General features: G+C 48.3%; 1 protein-coding gene and 2 pseudogenes across 2 annotated transcripts; 2 read left to right on the forward strand and 1 right to left on the reverse strand.

The window, feature by feature from the left end:
* The first annotated feature begins 170 nt into the window (after positions 1-170).
* LOC120685163 lies at positions 171-2077 on the forward strand (annotated as a pseudogene).
* A 3901-nt stretch (positions 2078-5978) lies between these two features.
* LOC120695449 lies at positions 5979-11477 on the reverse strand (annotated as a pseudogene).
* Positions 11478-20595: 9118 nt separating this feature from the next.
* On the forward strand, positions 20596-23461 carry LOC120685191. 2 transcript variants are annotated; one of them, XM_039967011.1, is made up of 5 exons: positions 20596-20843; positions 21032-21201; positions 22429-22504; positions 22850-22922; positions 23001-23461. In XM_039967011.1, exons 1-5 carry the CDS (start codon positions 20675-20677, stop codon positions 23119-23121), a joined length of 609 nt encoding a protein of 202 aa, XP_039822945.1. In that variant the 5' UTR covers positions 20596-20674; the 3' UTR covers positions 23122-23461. The 2 variants fall into 2 exon arrangements, with proteins under 2 accessions (XP_039822945.1, XP_039822950.1); XM_039967016.1 differs by having other exon boundaries at positions 22853-22922.
* Positions 23462-26131: the final 2670 nt, after the last annotated feature.

Raw genomic sequence — 26131 nt, forward strand, 5'->3', positions numbered from 1 at the left:
GGGACGATAGAGAGCGGCTTGGCGTGCCCGGTGCAGTAGTTTTCTATGTAAAATGGTACTGGAAGATAGGTACCGTTTGTTTTACAGAGTCCGCTGCGGCAGCCTGATCAATCCAACCATGAAGTCACATCATAGACGAATAGACGATAGGAAACAAACAAAAATTGCAGTGGTTGCCCGGCAGCCACTAAAATGAGCCGGCAGCCCCAAAAACACTCGAGCGCTCCCAGAAAGATTTTTGTTTTAAACGTTGCAATGACCTCTACAAGCTGAGCAGTATCCAATCTTCTCTTCATCTGTGAGCAGTCAGCGGAGCAGGAGAAGATGTCTCCATACGTGCTTGCCGCCGTCGCCGCCGCCGTGCTTATCGTCTTCCTATATGTCGTCGAGAACCGTCGGCGCGGTAAGCTTCCGCCGTCTCCCCCGTCGCTGCCGCTGATCGGCCACCTCCACCTCATCGGCCGCCTCGCGCACCGCTCCTTGCACGACCTGCAACTTCGCTACGGCGGCGGCGGCGGCCTCCTCTTCCTGCAGCTCGGGCGCAGGCGGACGCTGGTCGTGTCCACGGCCGCGGCCGCCGCGGACCTGCTCGGGCACCACGACCTCGCCTTCGCCTCCCGCCTGAGCAGCGCGGCGGCGGCGAAGCTGTCGTACGGCTGCATCAACGTGTCGTTCGCGCCGTACGGCGAGAGCTGGCTCCGGGCCAAGAAGATCGCCGTGGTCCACCTCCTCTCCCCGCGCCGCCGAGGTGGCCGCGCTCGTCGCCCGGACCCGCCGCGCCGCGGAGGCGGGGGAGGCCGTGGAGCTGAGGGAGCTCCTGTACGGCTACACCAACGCGGTGATCACCCGCGCGGCGACCGGTGCCGCCGGAGCAACAGCCGAGAAGATGAAGCAGCTGATGGGGAACTCCGAGGCGCTCATGGCGGGCTTCCAGCCGGAGGACGTGCTGCCGGACACGCCGGCGAGGTTCGTGAGGTGGGCGACGGGCCTCGATAGGAAGGTCGACGACATGGCCGAGGCGTGGGACAAGTTCCTGTCCGAGATAGTGGCCGCGCACAAGGAGAAGGGGGTCGACGGTGCGGGCGAGGAGGGAGAGGACTTCTTGGACGTCCTGCTGCGGCTGAGGGAAGAAGGCACCGACGGGCTCGAGCTCACAGACGATCGTATCAAATCCATCATCGAGGTCATCTTCGCAGAAACGCTCTTCTCACTTCTCAAGAAATTTCTATTGATATTGTTTGTTCTCCTGATCCGTGCTCGATTGTTGCGTTGCGTCTGCAGGACATGATAGCCGCGGCAACTGAAACATCGTCGCAGACGCTGGAATGGGCCATGGCAGAGCTCGTCGCCAACCCGCGGGTGATGGCGAAGCTCCAAGACGAGATCGCGCGCGTCACCACCGCCGATCAGCCGGCCGTCGCGGAGTCGGACCTGAACAAAATGGAATACCTGAAGGCGGTGTTCAAAGAGGTGCTCCGGCTCCACGCGCCGGCGCCGCTCCTCGTCCCGCACGAATCGACGACGCCGGCGGTCGTGCAGGGGTACGAGATCCCGGCCAAGACCGCGCTCTTCGTCAACGCGTGGGCGATCGGGCGGGACCCCGCGGCGTGGGACGCGCCGGAGGAGTTCCGGCCGGAGCGGTTCGTGGGCGGCGGCGCCGCCGCCGTTGACTTCAGAGGGACCGACTACCAGCTCATCCCGTTCGGCGCCGGCCGGAGGACCTGCCCCGGCATCAACTTCGAGCTGCCGGTCTTGGAGCTCGCGCTCGCCAGCCTCCTGCGCCACTTCGACTGGGAGCTCCCCGGCGGCATGCGCCCGGCGGACCTCGACATGGGCGAGGCGCCGGGGCTGACGACGCCGCGGCGGGTTCCCCTTGTCCTAGTCCCCAAGAGCAAGACGCTCGACTAGCCATCACGGCATCACTTACAGAAATAGGAATCGATGTGCTGCCCCCAGCACCAAATCGGCATCCTTCCATGGGAACCGTGGTTTGTGTATGAAGTAGTTGTGTTCTGGATCAAAATATTTCTTCTTCTGTCGTGAATCTGTGAATCCACCATGAGCCAGAGCAGCAGAACATGTTTGGATTGCGCTGGAGAGGCAAGTGTGGCTACTGCCTACTTCAACCAGTACTGCTGATGCCACAAGCACAATAGTCATTGCATCAGTTATCTTTCTTAATAAATTACTCACTTCTGTCACTACAAAAATAAACTAAAGTAATAATTTTTAAACATGTATCTAAACTATCCACCTCTACTATTATAAAAAATTCAAAATAACCCCACAATGTTCAAGTAAATTATCCACCTCGGCTATGTCCGAGATAGTGTCCGTGCATATCCTTTCAAAAAAAAGATAGCGGCCACACAAAAGGAGAAAGGGACCGATGGTGCAGGGGCGGAGGATGAGGACTTCTTGGACGTCTTGCTGCGGCTGAGGGAAGAAGGCGTCGACGGGCTCTAGAAACTCTTCTACCCATCCCTTGACTTGCGCCCTCCATCCGTCCACCTTCTCCCGGTCAGAAGCCCGAAGCCGACCTCACCATATCTGTATAAAAGAGTCAGATTTGAAACTTACATCTAATGGGGACTTGATGAAAACTCCCTCTATAGTCATTTTATTACGGACATTCCAAAGTGTACAAAGAGGTCCTGCAAGAGAATTGGGCACCCTGCCCCAGTGCAGTGCTTCTCTTGCGCAAGCCCAAACAAATTTAGCTAAAGGGCAGCGAAAAAAAGATATGATCCCCTGACTTGGGTACTTCACACAGTACACAACGCCAATTTACTCCCCCATAGAGCTTTCATCCTGTTGGGAGTCTATCTTGGAAAGTGAGCCACATGAAAACTCTTATCTTCATGGGCAATTTACTCCCCCATAGAGCTTTCATCCTTTTGATTGAGCACCCCCCGCGTTCGATAAGATACTTCAATGTTGATACTTTTTTTTCTAGAGCGGGCGAACCCGAAATTTCATTACTCACGAGTAACGAAATTACAGTTTTTGAGAACATGGGCAGGAGAGTCACCCCTCCCACCCTCTCCAGTTCTAGCGATCAGTTAAGGCGTCACCCAAAAAAAAAAAGATTCGAGTCACCTTACAAGTTTAAGAGCCATCACACATGGCTTAGGAGACAAGCACAGGAGCGAAAACGAGAAAAACACCACAGCTAAAACACCAAAAGACAGTGCGCCAAAGTGCAGCGCTGCCGAGCCTTCCGCAACGTCGATCCCTAGTTCTGGATCAGGCTGTTCAAATCTCCACCTTGTGTGTACACTTGGGCATGGAACCCAACACCGTTGCCTTGAGGGTCGCTATCCCAGCTTCAAGGAGCGCGCGGTCGTCGTCCTTCTGGAGGCCTGCCCAGTAGGTTAAGAAGGAGCAAACCAGACAGTGAACGAAGGTTTGGAACCTATCATCCAGAAACCGCATGAACCCGCAGTTGGACATGAAGAGGAGGAGCTACAGCCCCCTATGGAAAATGTGCCAGAAGTTGAGGCACAAAATGTGCCACAAGCAGTGGCCCTTAGAAGGTCACAAAGAGAAAGAATGTCGGCTATTTCTTGTGACTATGAAGTTTATAATACAGAAGAAGTTTATATGGAGGGTGATCCCACTTCATATGAAGAAGCCATGTGAAGTGTTCACTCATCTAAATGGCTGGAAGCTACGAAGGATGAGATGAAATCAATGAGTTCCAATGATGTTTGGGACTTAGAGGAAATTCCTAAATGAGCCAAAACAGTAGGCTGTAAATGGGTTTAAAAGATAAAACATGACTCCAAAGGGAATGGAGAAAGGTTCAAAGCACAACTCGTGGCAAAAGGCTTTACGCAAAGAGAAGGAATAGACTATAACGAAACCTTTTCTCCCGTTTTGTGTAAAGATTTCTTCAGAATTATAATGGCATTAGTGGCACATTATGACTTAGAGTTACATCAGATGGATGTAAAGACGGCATTCCTTAACGGGGATTTGTATGAAAATGTTTACATGGCACAACCGAAAGGTTTTGTCGTGAAAGGAAAAGAACATATGGGATGTCGCTTAAAGAAATCCATTTACGGATTAAAGCAAGCCTCTAGGCAGTGGTATTTAAAGTTTGATGAAACCATAAGAAAATTTGGATTTAAAGAAAATGAGGATGATAATTGCATTTATGCAAAGTTCAGAAGTGGAAAATTTATTTTCCTGATCCTATATATGGATGACATTCTACTTGCTAGTAGCGATGTTGGTCTGCTACTGGAGACAAAGAAATTCTTGTCCTCAAACTTTGATATGAAAGATCTCGGTGAAGCTTCATTTGTTTTGGGAATTGAAATTCACTGAGATAGAACAAAGGGGGTATTAGGACTGTCACAAAAGGCATACTTAGAAAAGGTTCTAAAGAAATACATCATGCATATGTGCAAGCCTTCACCTGCTCCAATAGTCAAGGGCGATAGATTTGGGAAATTTCAATGTCCCAGGAACCAGTATGAGATCGATCAAATAAAAGCGGTTCCATATGCTTCAGCTGTCGGAAGCCTACACTATGCTCAAGTTTGTACACGCCCTGACTTAGCTTTTGTTACCGGGATACTTAGCAGATATCAAAGTAATCCAGGACAGGCACACTGGATCATGGTAAAGAAAACTTTGCGTTATGTGCAAGGAACAAAAGGCCTCATGCTAACATACAGAAAATCCGATTTCCTAAAGTTAGAAGGGTACTCAGATGCGGATTTTGCGGGGGACATCGATAACCGAAAGTCCACGTCCGGTTATGTGTTCACACTCGCAGGGGGAGCTATATCGTGGAAAAGCTCCAAACAAAGCGTCACTGCATCATCGACGATGTACGCTGAATTTGTGGCTTGTTATGAGACGTCGGGGCAGGTTGAATGGTTAAAGAAATTTATACCCGGTTTAAGAGTGGTAGACAGCATTCAAAGACCACTCAGAATGTACTGCGATAATGAACCAGCAGTGTTTTATGCTCACAACAATAAGTCAAGTGGTGCTGCCAAATACATTGGCATAAAGTTTTATGTTGTGAAGGAGAAAATCCAGAATCACTCTATTACACTCGAGCATATAAGTACAAAGAAAATGCTTGCGGATCCGCTCACTAAAGGCTTACCACCCAATGTGTTCATGGAACATATAGCCGGTATGGGTTTAAGGGAAAGCCTGTGATTTCTGGAGAATAAAAAGGGCCCAAAAGATAAATGAATTTGTTTCAAAACAGTGATGTGTATGGTTGCTGTTGAGTCTATCGGCTTTGGACCGTGACGATAAAGCATGCTCTATTCATTAATCTGTGATGGAACAATTAAAGAAAAAAGGTTTCAAGTTAAAGTATAAAGTTAAAGTACAAAGTGAGATCAAGGGGGAGAATGTTGGATTGATCTCCTTCCTAATAGGCCCAACTACCTATTAGGCCCTTAATCCGCGCCCTGATCGGGGGCATCCAACCCTTAATGGTTAGTGGGCCCCCGCTGTACAACGCCATATAAAATGGGGTGAGGGGCCAGGCACTCGGTACGAGGTTCACCGGTACGAGGTTCACCGCGCCGCCAGCACCCTCACCCACATTCCTAAACCCTAGCCGATCTGGAGGGGGCGCTAGAGCAGCGGGAAGACTCACCGCCGCCGCCGTCGACGCTAATCCATCGACGTCGCTGCCACCGTTCTCGACTCCGGCGCTATGCCCACGACTCCTCTGCACCGCTCGTCGCCGCCCTTGAGCGGATCGCCATCAACGAACCAGAGATGGCCGCTTCAAGCTCCACCGGTGGTGATGGTCTCTACTTCTCCCTTCCTGTGTACTCAATGTTCTAGATCTAGGACTCCCTTTGTACTCAGATCAAGAAAAGAGAAAGTAATCCTATTCTATCCGTGCACTGTGTGATCCTAGAAAGCTAACACAAAGAGCAAAGAATAAAAGCATGCATTTCAATTGTTTAGGGACAACCAAAAAGACCAAGTCAGACATTTATACTTTAACTAAGACAATAGTTAAGAAGTTACCTTCCAACATAATCGAGATCTGTAAAAATGAAAGTTCTTTCAACATCAAATCCACAGGCTATAATGTCTTTGGCATTTTCACGGGCAAACCTTTTACATTCGGCAATAGTCAATTTCTTCCACAAAAACTTTTCATCGTCAGTTAGCTGTATCACTAGGGGCACCTTGAAAAGCATCCTGCAAATACCTGCAAAATGATCTTGATTGTTAAGAAACACTATCCATGGTATCAACACAATAATACCTCATACTACAATGCAAGATTTGTCAAAGAACCCACTTTCAGTGTAGATGACATAAATATAGCACATAGCCTATGGAATGGGACTTATTTATGCCTGGGAAACTGACAGTTTCCGCAGCATGCTACAGGATGTAAAGAATATTCTAAAATCTGTTTTCTTTTAAGGAGTCATGACCACCTTAGCAGCATGTCCAGCTTTCTATCCCATTGCTGGGCCTATTGAACATGCTAGCTATCATAGAAAACATTTCATAAAAAACCACAAGAAATACAGTAATCTTCGCTACCCATCTAAGGGTCAATGGACAACAACAACATCAAAACATGCATCATCTTCCAGCAACAATCAACAGATCCAACAAATAAATACCACACACCACTACCTTGAAGCCACAGCGTGGCAAGAACATATCAGAGGAGCAGCAGCCACAGTTTGGGAGCAATGCTTACTTTGTGAACATGAAGGGAATGAGGTGGCCAAGGTGCAGGGACTCGGATGAGGGTCCCCTCCCTGTGTACAGGTAGAACTTCTCCCCTGCCTCGTAGAGGTCAAGTATCCTGTTCAAATCACTATCCGAGAAGAAAAAACTCATCAGCATTTCAGTCCACACTCCAGGGGGAGTGAAAGAGAGATTCTATACTTCAAGCGCCTAAAAATATGATTTCTTTTTACTCCTTTAAAACATAGGGCCTTGCTAAGGTAATCTGTAGTAAAACCCATCCAGATCAACGGTCGCAATTACTCTGGACTACCGTAGCAAAACTCATGTTTTTCTTTACTCCTTTAAACATTTTTTTTATGGCAACGCTTGCTACTTTATTCAGGTGGTCGCATAGTCACTGACCAATAAGTTGTTTACAAAAGCTGGGAGGGGATGCATCCAAATAATTGGATGATCCGGGTGCCGATCACGACTAACACGAGCTAACTCATGAGCCACCATATTACAAGAACGATATACATGAATAACTGACCAAGAACTAAACGAGGTTGACAAGATAAACTTTGCCTCCCTAAACAGCACACCACCTGAGGCCAAATCATACTCGCATGTTTGCAGCGCCTTCACCAATATCTGGGAGTCAGTTTCCACCACAATATTCTGCATGCCATGGACCACTGCTGCCTGAAGCGCTGATATACATGCATGGGTTTCCGCACATAGCGCATTCCTCACCACCTTCAGCCGCCCTGCACCTGCTAGTACAGCATTTGCATGATGATCACAAACAACAAAACCCCAAGCTCCCGATATTTCCTCTGGCCAGAACGTCGCATTAACGTTAATTTTCCAGATATCAGGTGACGGTGGAATCCACCTCTGTCCATTCGCCCTGACAGCTCTCACACCCCCTTCCAAAACAACTTCTTGCACCTGAATCAACACTGATCGAGCTTTGTAGACAACCTCCTCAGTCAATCTCCTCTCCTCCCCGGCATTAGCTTTGTTACGTGCATCCCACCATGCCCACAACAGTCCAATGATCAGTAATCTCTTTTGATCAGACATGGACATAATCTGTCCTGCCACTTGTTCAGCTGATGACATGTTATTCAGTAGCAGCCTTTCCTCCTCCAAATTCAGAGCCCTCCAACACAATTTAACGTATTTCCATTTAAAGAAACAATGTCCCCCATCCTCATCCATCCTCCAACATACCGGGCATCTAGTATCAATCTCCATCCCTCGTCAGCAAATGTTTCTTCTGAGAGGGAGGCTGTTGTGTGTGAATCTCCAAAAAAAATGTTTAACTTTGGGTGGGCATTTTAGCTCCCAGATCTTACGCCAACCGAACCCAGCATCTGGTGATTGGCCTAGGGCCGAGCTTCCCTCACCAGTCTGTTTTCGTGCTTCCCTTTTTTGCTCATCTGCTAGAACATGGTACTCTGATTTAACCGAGAACACACCTTTTTTGTCATAGTGCCAGGCCAACAGATCATCCATTCCTTGCTTGATTGGTATACTAAGGATGCGTTCCCAATCCTCCTCCCAGAACACATCTTCAATCAACTGGCGGTCCCAGTCGCTAGTAGCTGGATCTATCAACTCTGAGACCTTTGTCAGCAACGTGTGGCCCCTTGGTGTTATTGGCCTCCTCATAATCCCATCCGGGATCCATGGATCAAGCCAAATGTTAATCTTTGTCCCGTCACCAACTCTCCATATTATCCCTTTCTTCAGAGCGTGCACTCCACGCACTATGCTACGCCAAGAATAAGAAATACCCGGCCCTTCTTGCACCTTCATAATATCACCATCAGGAAAATATTTTGCCCTAGGAACCTGTGCACACAAGGACTCCGGGTTTGTTAGCAGGCGCCATCCTTGCCTGGCAAGCATCGCCAGATTGAATAAGTGAAGATCCCGAAAGCCCAGTCCTCCATTTTCTTTACGAGTACATAGGGTTTCCTTCGACAGCCAATGCATCTTCTGTTCATTTTCTTGCTGAGTCCACCAAAAGCGCCCAATCATTGAGCCAATGTCATCACATAGTGTTTTGGTGAGATCAAAACAAGACATAGCATAGCTAGGAATAGCTTGTGCCACTGCCTTAATTAATATCTCTTTCCCAGCCTTTCCCAGCCTTGGATAGTAACTTCTCCTTCCATCCTTGCACTCGTTTCCATATTCTGTCCTTGAGATAGGCAAACGTTCTCACCTTGGACTTCCCCATGTATACTGGGAGGCCCAAGTACTTCTCATTCCAAGCTTCAACAGCAATATCAAGAGCAGTCATCACCTGCTGCTTGTCTGCAATTCTTGCATTTCGACTAAGCATAATGGAAGACTTCTCTTTATTAATGGTTTGCCCCGAGCATTCCTCATACAGTGAAAGAATATCTTGCAGATGATTTGCACTCCGCGCATCAGCTTTTAGGAGTAGCAATGAGTCATCCGCAAACAACAGATGATTAATACTCGGTGCATCTTGGCACACCTCCCTCCAACTCTCCACTTTCTTCTGCTGCATGTAGTAAACACGAAAAAGCTTCAGCACATATTAAGAACAAGTAGGGGGAAAGGGGGTCCCCCTGTCTCAAGCCACGTTCAGGCACAATTTCCTCAGTAAGCTCACCATTGACTTTGATGCAGTAAGTCACTGTGGTCACACATTTCATAATTGTGCTGACCCATTGTTCATGAAAACCCAGTCTGATCATCATCTTTTCTAGAAAGGACCATTCCACACGATCATAGGCATTGCTCATATCCAATTTCACCGCAGCAAAACTCTGTTGCCCACCCCTCTTTGTCTGCAAATAGTGTGTCAATTCATAAGCCAATAGAACATTATCCGTGATCATACGTCCTGGGACAAAGGCACTTTGGTTCAAAGCAATAATCTCCGGTAGAACGATCTTCAAACGATTTGACAGTACCTTTGAAGCTATTTTGTATATGACATTACAAAGACTAATTGGCCGGAGATCTTTAAGTTGTTCTGGATTCGGGACCTTCGGGATTAAGGCCACAATAGTTTCATTCCACCCCTTTTGCATCTCCCCTCCTTGCAGCAGATTTTTAACTTCTCGTGTTACATCGCTGCCTACAATATCCCAAAACTGCTTATAAAAGAGAGCAGGCATTCCATCCACTCCCGGCGCCTTCAAATCCCCCATGCCATCAAGAGCTAATTTAACCTCCTCATTTGTGATCTCTCTCAACAGAAATTGATTCATCATTTCTGTAACCTTAGGTTGGACCTTAGCCAATAATTCATCAAACCGAGTCCCTGCGCAGCTGCTGAATAAATTTTTATAAAAGTTAGTAACAAGACCATGTATCTCCCTTTCCTCCTCTACCACCACCTCATCTTCCTTCACCAGCTTGTTTATTCTATTTCTTTTCTTTACTCCTTTAAACATTGGAATTGGTAGTGATGGGTAGATGGTACGTTTTACTGCTTTAAAGAGAGATTCCGTATAAACAGACGGGCAAATGGGCTAGTTTGTTATTATAGCTGAATAGCTGATCGACTGTAAAAGTTATTTGCTTGTGGAGAAAAAAAAAACGGGTTTGAGGGCGTCACCGGTGGGCGAAGAAGATCCCGCGGCTGAGGAAACGATGCGGTGGGCGGCGCGTGAAGCGCGCGATGCGGTCGACGATTGCTGCGTCGATGCGCTAGCAGCCGAACTGGTTGATCAGCTTGTCGTAGTCGATGACCCTATCCGGAGCCGACACCTCCCACGGTGTCACTACCTACTCTGCTGCCGCCACTTCCTCAATCCCCATAGTAATCGCCGGCTGTGGATCTAGAGAATCTGCTACCTCTCCAATCACGATGCCGGCTGAGGGGTCGATCGAGTTAGGGTTCCCCTGCCGTGCCCCCCCTCTCATTTGCCTCCCTAGAAATCCAGAAAAAAAAGGAGAGGACATGTGAGGGAGAGGCAAAGCGGCGGAGCCCTGTCGGATTTTCAAGTCGGCGACTGCAGGTAACTAAAATTTTCTACACTTTACAAATAGATTATATTATAATTATTTTTGTTGACACAGTAGATTAGCAATCAGTTTAATTATTGTTAGGAGTGATTAGTGGTACATTAGCAATTATTTTAATTAATGTTAGTAGTGATTAGTGTTAGATTAAAGATTTAGGTTCGGTTATGTATGGATATGTATTTGAACCAGATGATAGCATGTAACAATATAATTTTATTATGTATGTATGTGTAGTTGAACCAGATGGTAGCATGTAACAATATAATTTCGTTATGTATGGACATATAGTATTGTACGATGATACTATTTAATTTAGATGTGTGTGATTGTATTGCATTGTTTTGATCTTACATGGTAGGTATGGCCGGGGTTACTCCTGCGTTGCTGGACCCAACAATAGACTCGGGTCACCGGTCCTTTCTTCCTATGGTTCAGCACCAACAACTCAACGTGCTGCGTCCACGTCCACCTGCAGAGTTGATTCCTGTAGACCCACGATGGGTGCCCAGGTGATATGTTGTCTATTTTCTGTTTTCGTCCGTTATACATTTCGTTATATAATGTACTAACGTTTGTGCACTATACGATGCAGGCTGAGCGAGGCAGGTCTTTTTACTGTGGCTCGTCTTGCTGAGAGTGCCTTGATGAAGCTAGACAGGTCTCTACTTTCAGCTCTCGTTGATAGATGGAGACTTGAGACATACACGTTCCATCTCCCTTGTGGGAAGATGGCACTGACCCTGCAGGACGTTGCGATGCTGCTTGGCCTTCATATCACCGGGGACTCTGTCGGCCCCGCGTGGTACCTTCTACGTGGCTGGAGGACCTTGAGCAACTTTTTGCAGGTGTTGCCACCACGATTGATCCTGAAGACTTCAATGAGCACCCACAGTCGAAAGCCCTTCAAAGTCATGGCTCCTACAGTTCCAGGTACAACTTCCTACAAAACGATGTGTTGATGCATTTTATAGCTTTGAAATACCTCATGTGTTTCTTATTCTCAATGTTCATACTTTATTACAGCCGGACCTGTTGGCAGCCGATGCTGATGACTACAGCGTGACTAGATCACTCGAGGCATACCTGTTGTGGTTGTTTGGGTACATCATGTTCAACAACTCACACGGCCACTGTGTAGATAGGGTGCTTGTGTCCTACGCACAGGAGATCGCCGATGCAGATGAGGATGCCATATCCTTATATAGTTGGGGTTCAGCGGTTCTTGCATGCACATATCTTGGACTCTGCAAGGCATCACGACAGAATGATAGCAATGCTGTCCTAACGGGGTGTCCAATTCTACTACAGCTTTGGTCTTACGAGAGGATTGCTATCGGTCGTCCCATGATTGACCAGTCACCATATAAGCCAGATATGTACGGTGACACGGTGGACGACAGACCCACCATGGGGACTCTCTGGTACTCTCGACAGGTATGAACCCGATAAAAATTTGTATTCTATGCATACTATGGTCATACATTGTTCCCTCAATACATTCGTTATGGACACATAATTTTTATTTTTGCAGAAAACATGGGCACATGTACAGACCCGGCGGTCTTATCCTGAGTTTGTTGCAGCATTTGATCGATTGGCCCTAGAAGATATTGTGTGGGAGCCATACAGACCTTCAGCTATAGCCACACAGGGTATGGGTACCCTGGTTCTCAGCCCTATGGAGGGTCAGGTGCCTTGCAAGGGGCTCCGTTTCAAGAAACCCAGTTTACCTCTATGACACCAGCTGCAGGGACTTTAGGTAAATATGTGGTGCATAATTTTATTTGCTTATGTTTTATGGTCGAAGGCTCGTACATTACTATTTACACTCAGGATCACAACAGTTCACCGGAGCGGGGCCTTCTTCGTATCACCCTATGCCGCCATCAGGAGGATATCACGGAGTTTATTCCTATCCACCACCACCACCACCCCCAACACAGGGTACGTACAATCATTTGTACGGAATTGCATTCACCTATTTAACATTGCTTTAATTTTTTTTTGTGATCCGTAGGGTGGTCTCAAGACAACGACGAGGTCTCCTTCGACGACTTTACACGGTTGTTTGCTACGCCTGCCCAGGACGATGATCCTAGCTTGCATACACCTCTGGCTCAGTTACGCCGTCTTGCCAGAGACGTGAGGCCACCGGACCGTCATAGCTACCCTACAGATCACGTACACGCACAACGTAAGAGAGGTCGGCACGGTAGGGGTGGTGAGTTGTTGCCACTTGTTTCTCTATTGTTATTATGGACCTGTCGTCTTGATTTTCATATTTTGTACTCAAACTTTGTTTATGCTACCTTGCAATGCAAGGACACTTTTGCAGTACCAATGAACTGTTAGACCATTATATGTTATATGAATAGTATTACGACAAACTGAGTTCTAAGTAATCCGCGCGGTACAAAGTTCGTGGTAGGAACTTCTTTGAGTCATTGTATTTTTATGTTCATACGAAGGAAACGAATATGTGATTTTCCAAATTGGAAAATCGAAATGAAGCCCTTTTTGAACGTTGTTTTTGGGGAGCTGGGCAGAAGGAAAAGGGGCTCCTAACTAAAGTTGTCTCGCCCTGCTTCAAAACTACAGGGCGCGCGCTACGGCTTTGACCTACGGATTTCCTGGGAAACAAAGTCATAGGCATGTAGGTTCAGAGCCAGGCCAACTACGCCAATAGCACTCATCCATAAACCAGTGACATGTACAAATAGCATAAAGAAATGTAACCCACCTATCCGCGAGATCGACTCTATGGCATAAAGAAGGCCTTCTGCTGCCAAGGTGTAGTCATTGATCTTCTAAATGCACGAGACCGCGCTGATTAGTTCGAATTATGAATTCAGAATGCTGCAAGTACGGGAACCGCCATTGTTTACAAACCAAAGGCACATTCTTTTTATTGTCTTTTATACGTATAGTATTACGACAAACCGAGAATTTTTTCTGAATTTTTGGTGAAGCAAATGAGGGTCGGCGGTATCTGGGAGGCGGCCGCCCCGCTGCCGGGCGGCCGGGGCCTGCCGCCCCGCTGTCGGGCGACCGGTCCTCCAAATTTTTGCAGAAAAGCCCCTGCTGCCCCGCAGCGGGGCGACCAGGTCCCGACCGCCCGGCAGCGGGGCGGCCGGGGTATATTCCTGTAAATTTTGAAAACGAAAATATATTTTTGTAAAAAACGAAAATAAAAAATATAAAAATAAAAAACCGCCCCATCCAGCGGATGCAGCTGGCCCATGGGGCATGTTTGGTTGGTTGCCCTTAGTGGGCCAAACCAAAATTTGGCCGAGCCCAGATAATTGCAAGAATTTGCATGGAAGTTCCGTCCAAGTTTGGCCGGCCTTCAAAAATGTTAGCATGGCTTAGATTGGATGGAAGCCTAAGTTTGACCATGTCTTCTTCAATCTCTTTCCCTAATTTTCTTTGTTGCTAGTTGATCGGTCGCTTGCTTGGATCGATTTTCTTCCAATTTTTCTTCCATGACTTTTTGCAACCTAGGATGGATTTTCCTTTTCCTACTTGTGTGCGTGAGACGGAACTGCCAAATTAAAACTCTAAATTAAGCGTAATGGCCGTCATTTGAACACATCGGGCGCATTAACTTAATGGTTTAATTTGATAGCCCTTTCTCAGCCCACGTCCCGATCGAAACATCACCGATAGTCTCACGCGAAGGTGAGCGCAGATGGTACAAGCACGACACATATTTGAAAATACAACAATATACACGAGATTCTGCCATAAGTTTTTCAAACCAAGTTTAAATACATGTATAATCTACAAACCTTACATCACCGAATCTAGAGTTCGAACAGATATAAAAGGCCTACATCTACCACAAGTGTACAACGAGAAGTCCCCTAACTAGGCGGCGGGCTCCACAACCTCCCATCCCACTACGTCCCGACAGATGAACTTAGCGCAGCAGGAACAGAAGTCAACGTCCGGGCGTTCTGAAATAATTGTGGCAACAAACCCTGAGTATACTAATACTTAGCAAGGCTTACCCGACCAAGAGTATACATAGCCCCTACCTAGACATGCATGGCTTTTTGGCCAGCGGGTTGTTTTGTAGAAAAGCATCTATAGTTGAATCCTTACATTCAATGTTTTAGCCATATGTTCTATATAGAAAGACTCTCATCTAATGTTGGCATATCTACAGCAATCATGTTGGAGCATTACAATAATGATTCAAAATAGTTTCATCATTTATCACTAACATTTCTAATTCATTTCTATGAGGCGACAAAGAGATCGAGGCCCTCATATCCGCGAGACACGGCGAATCGATTCGATTTGACCTTGCAAGGTAGACCTAACCAACACGGCATGCTTAGGCCCCGTCGGACCACACGCACCAACCATTTCCCTCCCCGCCACGAACTACAGGACCGCCCCACCAGCATATAGTCAGCCGAGCCCTACGAGAGACCACCAAAAGTAAATACATGCAAGCCAATTCTCCGCTGCCACTCGACTACCCTAAGGGGTGGGAAGGAGTCCTGTACTTTCGAAGCAAGGCAGTACTAGGCTTACCGGTTTCGAGTACCTCCTACTCCCGGTATGCGATTAGTACAGTTCCATCCCCGATCAGCACTGCCAACAACGGACGGTCCTTAATCGACACAGACGGGGCTAAGACACTCAGGAACCCTGTCCTGCTGCCATACCTATATATTGTCATCATTTCCCCTTCCGGTCTCACATTATCCATTTATCTCAAATCATACTAAAAAATTCATGTACTGAGATAGCCATATATCATATCTCTCGCGAGTAACCGGAAATTACTCGACTTCTAATCATCTTATATCTCGCGAGTGGCAGGAGAGCACTCGTCTTCTACCGGAACCCTTTAAGCATAGCACTTCTATCGTCCTATACATACTAGTATAACTCAAGGAGACCTAGGGATCATGCAACTTGGGTTTCAAACAATTTCCTAAACCTAATGCACAAATAATAGAGACATATAAAGGTGTCATAATTTGAAATAATCAGATGTGCACCGGGGCTTGCCTTCGGGCTGTTGCTCAGAGCTAGGGTCAGGCGGGCCTTGGGCCGGGTTCTCATGCCTCTCCTCCTGGGCTTGCTCCGGCTGCTCCTGCGGTGCCGCAATCACCTCAAACACAACATCCTCAACGGCGGATGCTACACGAATGCATATGAAATAATTGAGTGCAGCTCAATGATGTAACTACTACACTTCAAACTGAAATGCCCTGCGGACAGTCCGCACCCAAGTGGCGGACCGTCCGCGGTTCAACTCTTCAGACCCACCAGAACCAACTACCTCTCTGGACAAATTTCAAATCTATACGGCGGACTGTCCGCTCTCAAACAGCGGACCGTCCGTAGTTTAACTCCACAAAACCACCAGAGGCAACGATGCCTCTGGACAAATTTTAAACTCTACTGCGGACCGTCCGGCCCTCCTTGGCGGACCGTTCGCAGTTCACTCTATCCATCCACCAGAGACGACAACATCTCTGGACAAATTTTTAGACTCTATTGCGGACTTTCCACTCTCCAATAGCGGACCGTCCGCAGTTCAACTCTGCGAACCCCACCAGAGACAATTTCGTCTCCGGACAAACTTCGAACTCCATGGCGGACTGTCCGCTCTCCAATAGCGGACCGTCCGCAGTACAAATTTGCGAAACCACCAGAGACAACATTGTCTCTGGACAACTTCTAACCTAACCTGCGGACTGTCCGGCCCTCCTAGGCGGACCATCCGCGATTCATATTTCTTGACACCGCGCGCCGCCACCAGTGAGGCCAGTGCGGCGCCGCGGCACGCCGTTCCCGCCGACGGTGCCCTGACCGACGGCGAGGCTAGTACTACACCATCTACTAGAAGAGGCGCACACGGGCATGGGTGACGCACGCGAAGAAATCAAGCCTAACCTAGTCGGCGACGTGCGGCCCGTGGCGGTCAAAACGACTTTTCGAGAACGTGCGTGGAAACGATGTGAACGTGGAGGAATGAGGGGAGCACGAGCATGAGTGGCTCACTTACAGTCGATTTGAGCCCTTGGATGAGAGAAATGGTAGCTAGGCGATGGAGTTCCACGGCGAGGTCGAGTTTGGGCGAAACTTGAACTGGCGGCCGGGGAATCTGGGATTCCCGGCGAGGTGGGGGTTGTGGCTGTGGTTGGAGGGGTTGAGGAGGGAGCTAGGGAGGTGGTTAAGTTTTGGGTGCGGTGGATTTAAAATCCATGGAGGGGAGCTCGCGAAATCGGCCGGCGATCTGGAGGAGCTCAAGCTCCGTCCATGGTGTCGGGAGGGAGAGGGAGAGTGAACTGAGAGAGAGAGGAAGAGTGGGCGCGGGTGGGTGGAGGGGAGTTGTACGCCTTCAATACGGTGTACTGGTGGCCGGGGACGAGCTCGACGGTCGGCACGTGGCGGCGACCGACGAACCTCGGTCTCGGAGTGGTTGAAACAGAGCCGTCGCGGACCGTCCGCAGCCCCAAGCGGACTGTCCGCGAGGCTGGATGTTACAGTCCGTTAGTGCATCGTTGAAACTTGCAAAGGATTTTTCCAAAGCCTGGCTAACTGGCTTTGCCAGATTAATGGGCCTCTTCGGGCCACGGGGCTGATCGTACGGGGGGTTTCTATCTATCTTGTGGAAGACAGATAAGTCATCCATCTTTAAAGTCTACTTTAACTTAATTATTTGCTGCAAATATGTTCAACATTTGTCTTTCAAAATATTGAACTGTAAAGACAAAATGTTGAAATTGGAAATATAAAATGTTGAAAACACAAAATGAAAATGTTGAATATTTCTTCTCCAGCGATGCGTTTCTTCTCCAATGGCGGCGGCGCCGCGTCGCGCGCCCGCAGCAGCAGCTAGCAGCGGCCGCACGCAGCAGCAAGCAGCGGGGGACACACAGTAGCGCGCAGCAGCCAGCCGCCGCTGCCGCGCAGCAACCAGCAGCCGTGGCCCCGTAGCAGCAAGTGGCAGCATACAGCAGCGGCGGCGAGCAGCAGCAGCTCGCAGCGCACGGCGAGCAGCAGCAGCTCGCAGTGCATGAAGAGGTTAGAGTTGTGAAGATCCAATCGATGAGATAGTTTGCACGAATCTCAAAGGGGAAGAAAAAAATCTTTCGTATAGGATTCTGGATCGTGCGTGCCTCGGTGGTTTTTTTATTTTTATATTTTATATTTTCGTTTTTTACAAAAATATATTTTCGATTTGGAAATTTACAGGAATATACCCCGGCCACCCCACTGCCGGGCGGCCGGGACCTGGCCGTCCGTCAGCGGGGCGGTAGGGGCATTTCTGAAAAAAATTTCGCAAAGAAAATTGCACGCAGGTCCCTGGGGGCCTGTCGCCCGGCAGCGGGGCGGCCGGCCGTAATTTTTGCAATTTAGCCCTTTTCGCGAAAGAATTTCACATATGTGCTTTTTTGTAACTTTTTGCAGAAATAGACCCTGGGAGTCGGCGTCGTAATATGTGGCGCCGAGATAACACGTCTTGGCACCACAGATCACGGCGCCGAGGTGCCACGCACGCACAAGCTATCTAGTGAATCTTCGAACTTGCCTTTAATATTTTCGGACCTTTTCAGGAGATTAGAATACTGTGAACCACACATCAAATATAATGGTAAGAATTAAGAACTAAAAACTGCATTACACAATGTAAACCATAGGAATTACATCATAATACAACGTTAATGAAACACACATCAGACATGCAGTGGCATGTAGTGACATCAGACATGCAGGGTCTTTCGACTGTGGGTGCTCATTGAAATCTTTAGGATCAATCGTGGTGGCAACACCTGCAAAACGTTCCTCAAGATCCTCCAGCCACGTAGAAGGTACCACGCGAGGCCCGACAGCGTCTCCGGTGATAGAAAGACCAAGCAGCATCGCAACGTCCTGCATGGTCGGTGCCATCTCCCCACAAGGGAGGTGGAACGTGTGTGTCTCAGGTCTCCATCTGTCAACGAGAGCTGAAAGTAGAGACATGTCTAGCTTTACCAAAGCACTATCAGCAAAACGAACCACAGTGAGAAGACCTGTCTCGCTCAGCCTGCATCATACAGTGCACAAATGTTAATACATTATATAACGAAATGTATAACAGATAAAAACAGAAAATAGACGACATATCACCTGGGCACCCATCGTGGGTCTACAGGAACCAACTCTGCAGGTGGACGTAGACGCAGCACGTTTAGTTCTTGGAGCTGAACCTTCGCAAGGAAGGACCGGTGACCCGAGTTTATTGTTGGGTCCAGCAACGCAGGAGTAACCCCGGCCATACCTACCACGTAAGATCAAAACAATACAATACAATCACACACATCTAAATATTTCTAATAGTTCCTTATATTTCCTAAATAATTTCTAAGATTTTCTAACGATTTATAATAATTTCTAATATTTTCTAGCATTTTATAAATTTTCTAATATTATCTTGCAATTTTTAAGATTAATTAATTAGATTGCTAATGTACTATATCAACGCTAATCACTACAAGTAACTACACCTAAATGTACCACTAATCAGTCCTAATAATAATTAAACCGATTGCTAATCTACTATTTCAACAAAATAGTTTCTATAATTTTCTAACATTTTCTACAATTTTCTAACATTCTCTACAATTTTCTAACATTTTCTACAATTTTCTAATATTATCTTGTAATTTTTTTGATTTTCTAATACTTCTCTAACAATTTTCTAATACTAAATCTAAAACTAAATTTACTATATCAACGCTAATCACTATAAGTAACTGCACCTAAATTTACCACTAATCACTCCTAACAATAATTAAATTGATTGCTAATCTACTATTTCAAAAAATAATTACAACATAATCTATTTGTAAAATATAGAAAATTTTAGTTACCTATAGTCGCTGGCTTGAAAATCCGGCAGGGCTTCACCGCTTTGCCTCTCCCTCCCTCCCTCTCTTTTCTTTTTTTTCTGGATTTTTAGTGAGGCAAATGAGGGGGTGAGGGGCAGCCAACACCTTATATAGGGTTGGGGGGCTGGTCGCCCCGCAGGCGGGCGGCCAGGGCCCGCCGCTCCTCTGCCGGGCGGCCTGGAGGGCTGGCCGTCCCGCTGCCGGGCGGCCGGTCCTCCAGGGACCTCGACGCAATTTTTTATCAACTTTTTTGCAGATAAGCCCCTGCCGTCCGGCTGCCGGGCGGCCAGGTCCCGGCCGCCCGGCAGCGGGGCGGCCGGGGTATATTCATGTAAATTTCGAACACGAAAATATATTTTTTTTTAAAATGAAAATATAAAATATAAAAATAAAAAAACCGCGCGTGCCTCGTGCCGCCGGCCCGGCCGGGCTCGGAATAAATGCCTCCTGGGCCGTGCTTCGGCTCAGAGTTGGGCACGTGACTCACATCCCGGTTGTGCATAATGGGCCGCGACGAGCCAGGCCGTGCCGCCCGTTGGGCCCAGGTCTTCCATGTCGGCCAGAGTTCGTTTCGTGATTAGACCTGGGCAAATGTCGGGTCGGGTCGAGTTCGGGTCGGGTCAAGGCCGGGTCACGGGTCACATAGGACGGCCCGCGCCCGACCCGTACCTATCACCGGGTCGGGTCGGGTTGGCCCGTGCACCCTGCGCGGGCGTGTCGGGTCGGGTTTTTTGGCCTTTGGGTCGGGTTTTTCGGGTTGGGTCGGGTTTTGGGTCAAAAATCACGGCCCGTGCCCGGCCCGTTGATTGTTGCGGGTCAAAAAATACGGCCCGCGCCCACCCGCCACGTAGCTCGGGTCGGGTCGGGTCGGGTCGGGTTTTTTTCGGACGGGTTGGGTCGGGTTGTTCGGGTCGGGTGACCATGTCCAGGTCTATTCGTGATCCAAGTCGGGTTGTCGGGAAGGCGAACGGCCCCACACGGCAGCCGGCGCTGTTTTCCCATTGGACAGCTTAATCTCGTCACGGAGGCAGGAGAGGAGAGGAGACGGAGGGGGGAAAAGACCAAAAAGAGAGATGGGGGAGGCATCGCCGGAGCCCGCCGGCGCGGCGGCCGGAGGCGCCGCCGGTCCGGCGCCGCCGCGGAAGGGCAAGTCCTGCAAGGGCTGCCTCTACTACTCGTCGGTGCTCAAGTCCCGCGGCTACAACCCCATCTGCGTCGGGATCCCCCGCTCCATCTCCCAAGGTCACAAACCCTAACCCGACGCTCTGCGAATCTGCAGTCTGTTCGGCCGATACTCGCTACCCAGCCCACACTTTTTCCTCCTGTCGGATGCGAATTTGTTTGATTCAAAGAAGAAAAGAGAAACTCTGGTTTGCGTTACGCCTGATCTGAAGATCTCATGACGCTATTGGTGATTTTGGTGTGTTTAGTTCCGAACTACGTTGTGGACGAGCCTAAGGAGGAGGCCATGTCGCAGGGGCATGATCTGAGGCAGTTCAGGTACGGGTGCGCGGGGTACTCCATGTACGTGGACAGCAGGGACAGCCAAGGTGCCGAGAGCGAGGGCAAGACGTTGTTGCCGTATTGCCGGGGCCTCGAGGTTGATTTCCCTCACTTGTGAAGCTTTGAAATTAGCTGTTTGTGTATTTTTGCCGATGATCCGATGCAGCTTCTGGCATGTGTCTCTCTTCTGTTTTTGTTAATTTACACGTATAGGAAACATACCACAGCATAGGTAGTTAGTATAACATAATCGGTGTCACAAACTTATTCACGCTTTTGATGCAGTAGATACACATCAGGCAGCCAATGTGTTTTTTTTTTCCCTGCATCCTCCCCTTGATATCCTGACAAATCAGTAATCTCCATATCATGTAGGAATAAAATTTATAGCTTAGAAAAGATATGTGGACACTAATTTCCCCAATAACTGCATCTTGCCAATTAACCACATTCATGCACAACAGTGCTAGATTTGATTTACTGTTGCCATTAGAATTGCTATTCAGCAATGAGAAACAGTATTTTCTTACCTACCTAGGAGGTAAGGCCCTGTTTAGTTGCCTCCAAAATTCCAAAACTTTAAAAGATTCCCCATCACATCGAATATTTCAACGCATGCATGAAGTATTAAATGTAGCTAAACAAAATAACTAATTACATAGTTTGTCTATAATTTGTGAGACGAATCTTTTGAGCCTAATTAACCCATGACGGGACAATAATTATCAAATACAAACGAAAGTGCTACAGTACTTTACACCTAAAAGTTTACGCATCTAAACAAGGCCTAAGTTTCATTACATTGTAGTGGATATTGTTGATTGTCCTTTTTCCTGACGCTGCTAACCGTTTCGTATTGACTATTTGATGCCTTGACCTCCTTTTGATTGCTTTCTTTTTCTGCCTACCACCAGCAACCATCATCACATATGATGATCCCAGTCTTGAGCTAACCATGTAAATTGTAATATGATCTCACTTTTGACTACTTTGATTCCCAACCGTCATCCCAGTCCTGCATCACTTTCATGGGTGGGATATTGGTAGGAGGCATCAACCCCTATGATTCATGCGAATCCTTGTGGCTCAGTCCCACTGGATATCAAGGAATGGTAGCATAATTTTTTCTCTCTAGGCTTCTCTGTCAAACTCTGTTCCGGAGTGTAGTATGCTTTCTGAATGCAGTGAGCTGACTTCCTGCCTCCCAATAGGCTAATAATATATTTTACTTTTAGGATGCGCAATTGGGCTATGCTTATGTACATTTTTCTAGTTGTTGAAGTTCTGTATATGGTCCTAATAGAAGCGAGAAATGTCTCTGCAGCTATTGGCAGACAGCAGATTGGTCGAGAAAAAACCGTCTACTGCTGAACAAGCTCCAGCACATGTTTCAAATGATGGTATGTGAAGTTTTCTTCTTGGTGTTATATATCCAGTGGTTCATCCTCATGGCTCATCTAAATTTTACCAAGCACATTAGTTGGGACATGGATATACTTTTGAACCACAGTCAGCTGCAGTGCTGTATTCAAAATCCAATATGCATATATGATCCTTTCTTTTTCTTTTGAATAAATTATAGTGTGGCATGAGCTAGTTGAATTCATGCTATGCTATTATGCCATATTGTCATTATGATTAGGTTTAGGTTTCTCCTGTCTCTTGTATTCTTGATATCAGCAAATCGTATCTGGCATTGATCATTCATATTAATTCTGGTAATGTCTTCATGTTTCTTTTTGCAGCAGCTACAGCCCGCTCTCACCAGCAGGGACAACAGAGACCCGCGCACTTGGCGAGACAGGAATTCTTGGGGAGGAAAGCTACATTCCATATCTCACTCTTCTTGGTCCCCACTTTGTTATGTTGACTTGCTGATGAATAAGGATGGTGCAGGTTTAAGAGGAGCGCTGGACTGGTGGCCTCAGGTGTTGCCAAGAACCTAAACAAAACAGCAAATTATATCAAGGAAAATATCCAGGACATAGTTTACCCTGATCGCCGCCCACCGAAATAGCAGCCGTGCTGAGGGGTCATCTGCGCTCAGGTTGAGAGCTGGAGAAAATGCTTCATGATGGAAACATTACCAAAGGCCTACCTGACGATTCATAGTTTTACCGTCTCAGCAAGAAGTAGCTCCAGTTTTACTGCTTGAAAGAAAATAGTGACTTTCTGGGATACCAAATTTCTGCAGAACTCGCATGACTTTGTAATTTACGGCTACATGCAAGCCCAATGGTGTGCATTCAAATAAAATGCTGCTTGGTTGAAGTGAATCTGATTTCGGTTGCTGTACTGATGAGTAATCTCAACCGTTCACAGTGGAACTCAATGGTTATAAAAGTTTTTTTCTTCCATTCTTCTATATTGTTAAATGTTAACAGAAAGGCCATGGTATCTGCTCTTGTTCGCTTGAGCTGTTGAGAGAGACTTTTTTTCTGTCACGTTCGGAATCGCATCTCATTTCCGGTGTTGCAAGGGTTCCCTTGTTAGATACTGCTTCGTTCTGTCCATAATGGATCTGTCCGCGTGCACATTTTTACTCGTAGATACTGGGGTAGTGTGAAAATAAAATTAAAAACACTCTTTGTAGATGGGATGGCACCCGCGGGTGCGGGTGCAGGTTTGGCAAAAACCCGCCCGCAGGCAAACCCGCGGGATTGGAATAAACCCGCCCGCGAGCAAACCCGCGGGTGCATTTTTGCACCCGCACCCGCGGATTTCGGGCGCCCGCGGGTCTAACAATAGATATAATAAAAATGTACAAATTCATCAATTTAAATAGTCAAATAACACATTTCTATAAGTAATAAGAGCAAACTAGCAACAAATCCATTAGTTCAAAGTAATACGGACAAACTAACAATAAATTCATAAGTTATGTGCTCATTTTGTAGTTATGATAGTTGGGATGGACCTTATCTAAGTAGGTTGGGTTGTGGTTTTTTTTTCCGGACGGATGCGGGTCCACCCGCGGGTGGAATCTCAAATCCGCACCCGCACCCGCAATATGCGGGTGCGGGTGCGGGTCCACCCACGGGTGAAATATCAGACCCACACACGCATCCATCGGGTTTAAAATCCGCGAATACCCGCATCCGCGGGTGGTATTGCCATCCCTAATTATAGGTGGTGAGAAACGGGCTGAGAGCTTATGTCGCTTAGGAGAGAGATGGACGTGAACGACTGCCCACGCGCCCGTTCAGGCCGGCGAAATGAGTTTGCTCGTGCTGCTATTGACCAGATTGTGGGACCCGCCACTATCTCTCTCCCTATGCCACATGCATCCCAGCCGGCGATGGACGAGATCATAAAACTTGCTCTTACTCGGATCGGATCTGCTGTGCTGCTGCCCTCGTTGAATGCCTTCAGAGTTGAACGGTCGTCTGCGCTGCGGCTGCCGGTGCCAGAACCCACGCACAGCCACATGCCCTCCGGCCACTGTACTTCGTTCAGAGCCCTCATCTCGTCTCATCACAGACGCGGAGTGAGACCGGTTGCAACTGCATCGTATCTGGTCCATCGGCAAACTCCAATGGGACCACCGGCTAGAGCTGCTGAACGCCAACCAGTGATACTGCGGCGGCGGGTGCTCCGTGTGGTGGTGGTCGTCGTCGTCATTGGGTAGATTCAAACTTGGGTGATGGTGGGGGCAACGGGCGCCGGACGGCGAGCCTGACATGACATCATGTCACATCAGTCGCTTGAAAGATCCGTGCCCAGTAAATGTTCCACCTACTAGTGGTCTCCAAGGGCGTGTTTGATATGGGCCAAAAGGGGGAGGCCGAGCCCGTGGCGTGCAGAGCCGGTGTTTGATTTACTTGGCCCGGATTGGGAGCCTGGCCTGCGGTGTGCAAAATCTCTTCTCTCTCCTGGCTCTGGCCATACGCTCTAGGTTTTTGTTTCTCCTCGGCCATGCTCTTGCGGCGCTTGCGCTAGCGATTCTGGCGGCTGCGCGCGGCTCTGGCGGGCTCGCGCGGGAAGAGGGAAACTTCCGCGCGCTCCCTTCCCCGCTGAAATTCATGGCCTATATTAACCCCCCTTCTCCCTCTCTCTGCTCTTCTCCTCCTCTCCACACTCCACTCCCGTTGAGGTACTATCGTCGAGGTTAGGGCTGGAAAAAAAGCTCGAGGCTCCCGAGCCGGCTCGGGCTCGAGGTGGCTCGGCTCGGCTCGAGCCAGCTCGCGAGCCTCATGCGAGCCGAGCCGAGCCTATTTCTCTGGCTCGTAAAAACTCCGAGCCGAGCCGAGCCAGCTCGGTCAGGCTCGCGAGCCGGCTCGCGAGCTCGGCCCAACATGGCTCAAGCCGGCCCAGAAGGCAAATCCTACCTTATTCCTTACCTCCTACAATCGGCACGGAGTCATGGTCTCAAGGACGCAGGAGATATGCATCATGTCATGTTTGAACTTGTCATTTTTCAATTGCATAATATATATATATATTGATCTTGGATGATGCAAATGATGTAAATATGGCTAGAACGTTGTGTTGCTGTCCAAGTACGGCAGCTCGCGAGCCGGCTCGAGCCGGCTCGCGAGCCTCATACGAGCCGAGCCGAGCCTCATCGGCCAGCTCGTTCGAAGGCCGAGCCGAGCCTGGCTCGGCTCGCTCATGTGCCGAGCCGCACCGAGCCGAGCCGAGCCTGGCTCGGCTCGGCTCGTTTCCAGCCCTAGTCGAGGTGAGCTCCGTTGCCGGCGCGTCGGTTGCGTTCCGCGGGGTTCGTCTCCGTTCTCCCGGTGTGGATCTGCGTCCAGGCGGCGCGGCTCCCTCTGTTGGCGGGCTCCGGCGAGGCGGGCTTCTTCCTTCTTCTTCTTCTTCTCCGGCGAGGCGGTGTTTCTGTTCGTGGATCTTGCGTCTCTTGTGCTTCGTCATCCAGATCTGCTCCTTCCTCCCCACCACCTTCCGATTTGAGCAGCATCTGCACCCCTCCGACTCACCCGAGGTGAAATCGGTTTTTCCCCCAACCTTCTCGGTCTACTTTTAATGTTTGCCTCGGATCTCTGTACTTTTTGTTGATGTTTACTATA

This window comes from Panicum virgatum, chromosome 2K, assembly GCF_016808335.1.
Source record: "Panicum virgatum strain AP13 chromosome 2K, P.virgatum_v5, whole genome shotgun sequence".
Taxonomy (NCBI): Eukaryota; Viridiplantae; Streptophyta; class Magnoliopsida; order Poales; family Poaceae; genus Panicum; species Panicum virgatum.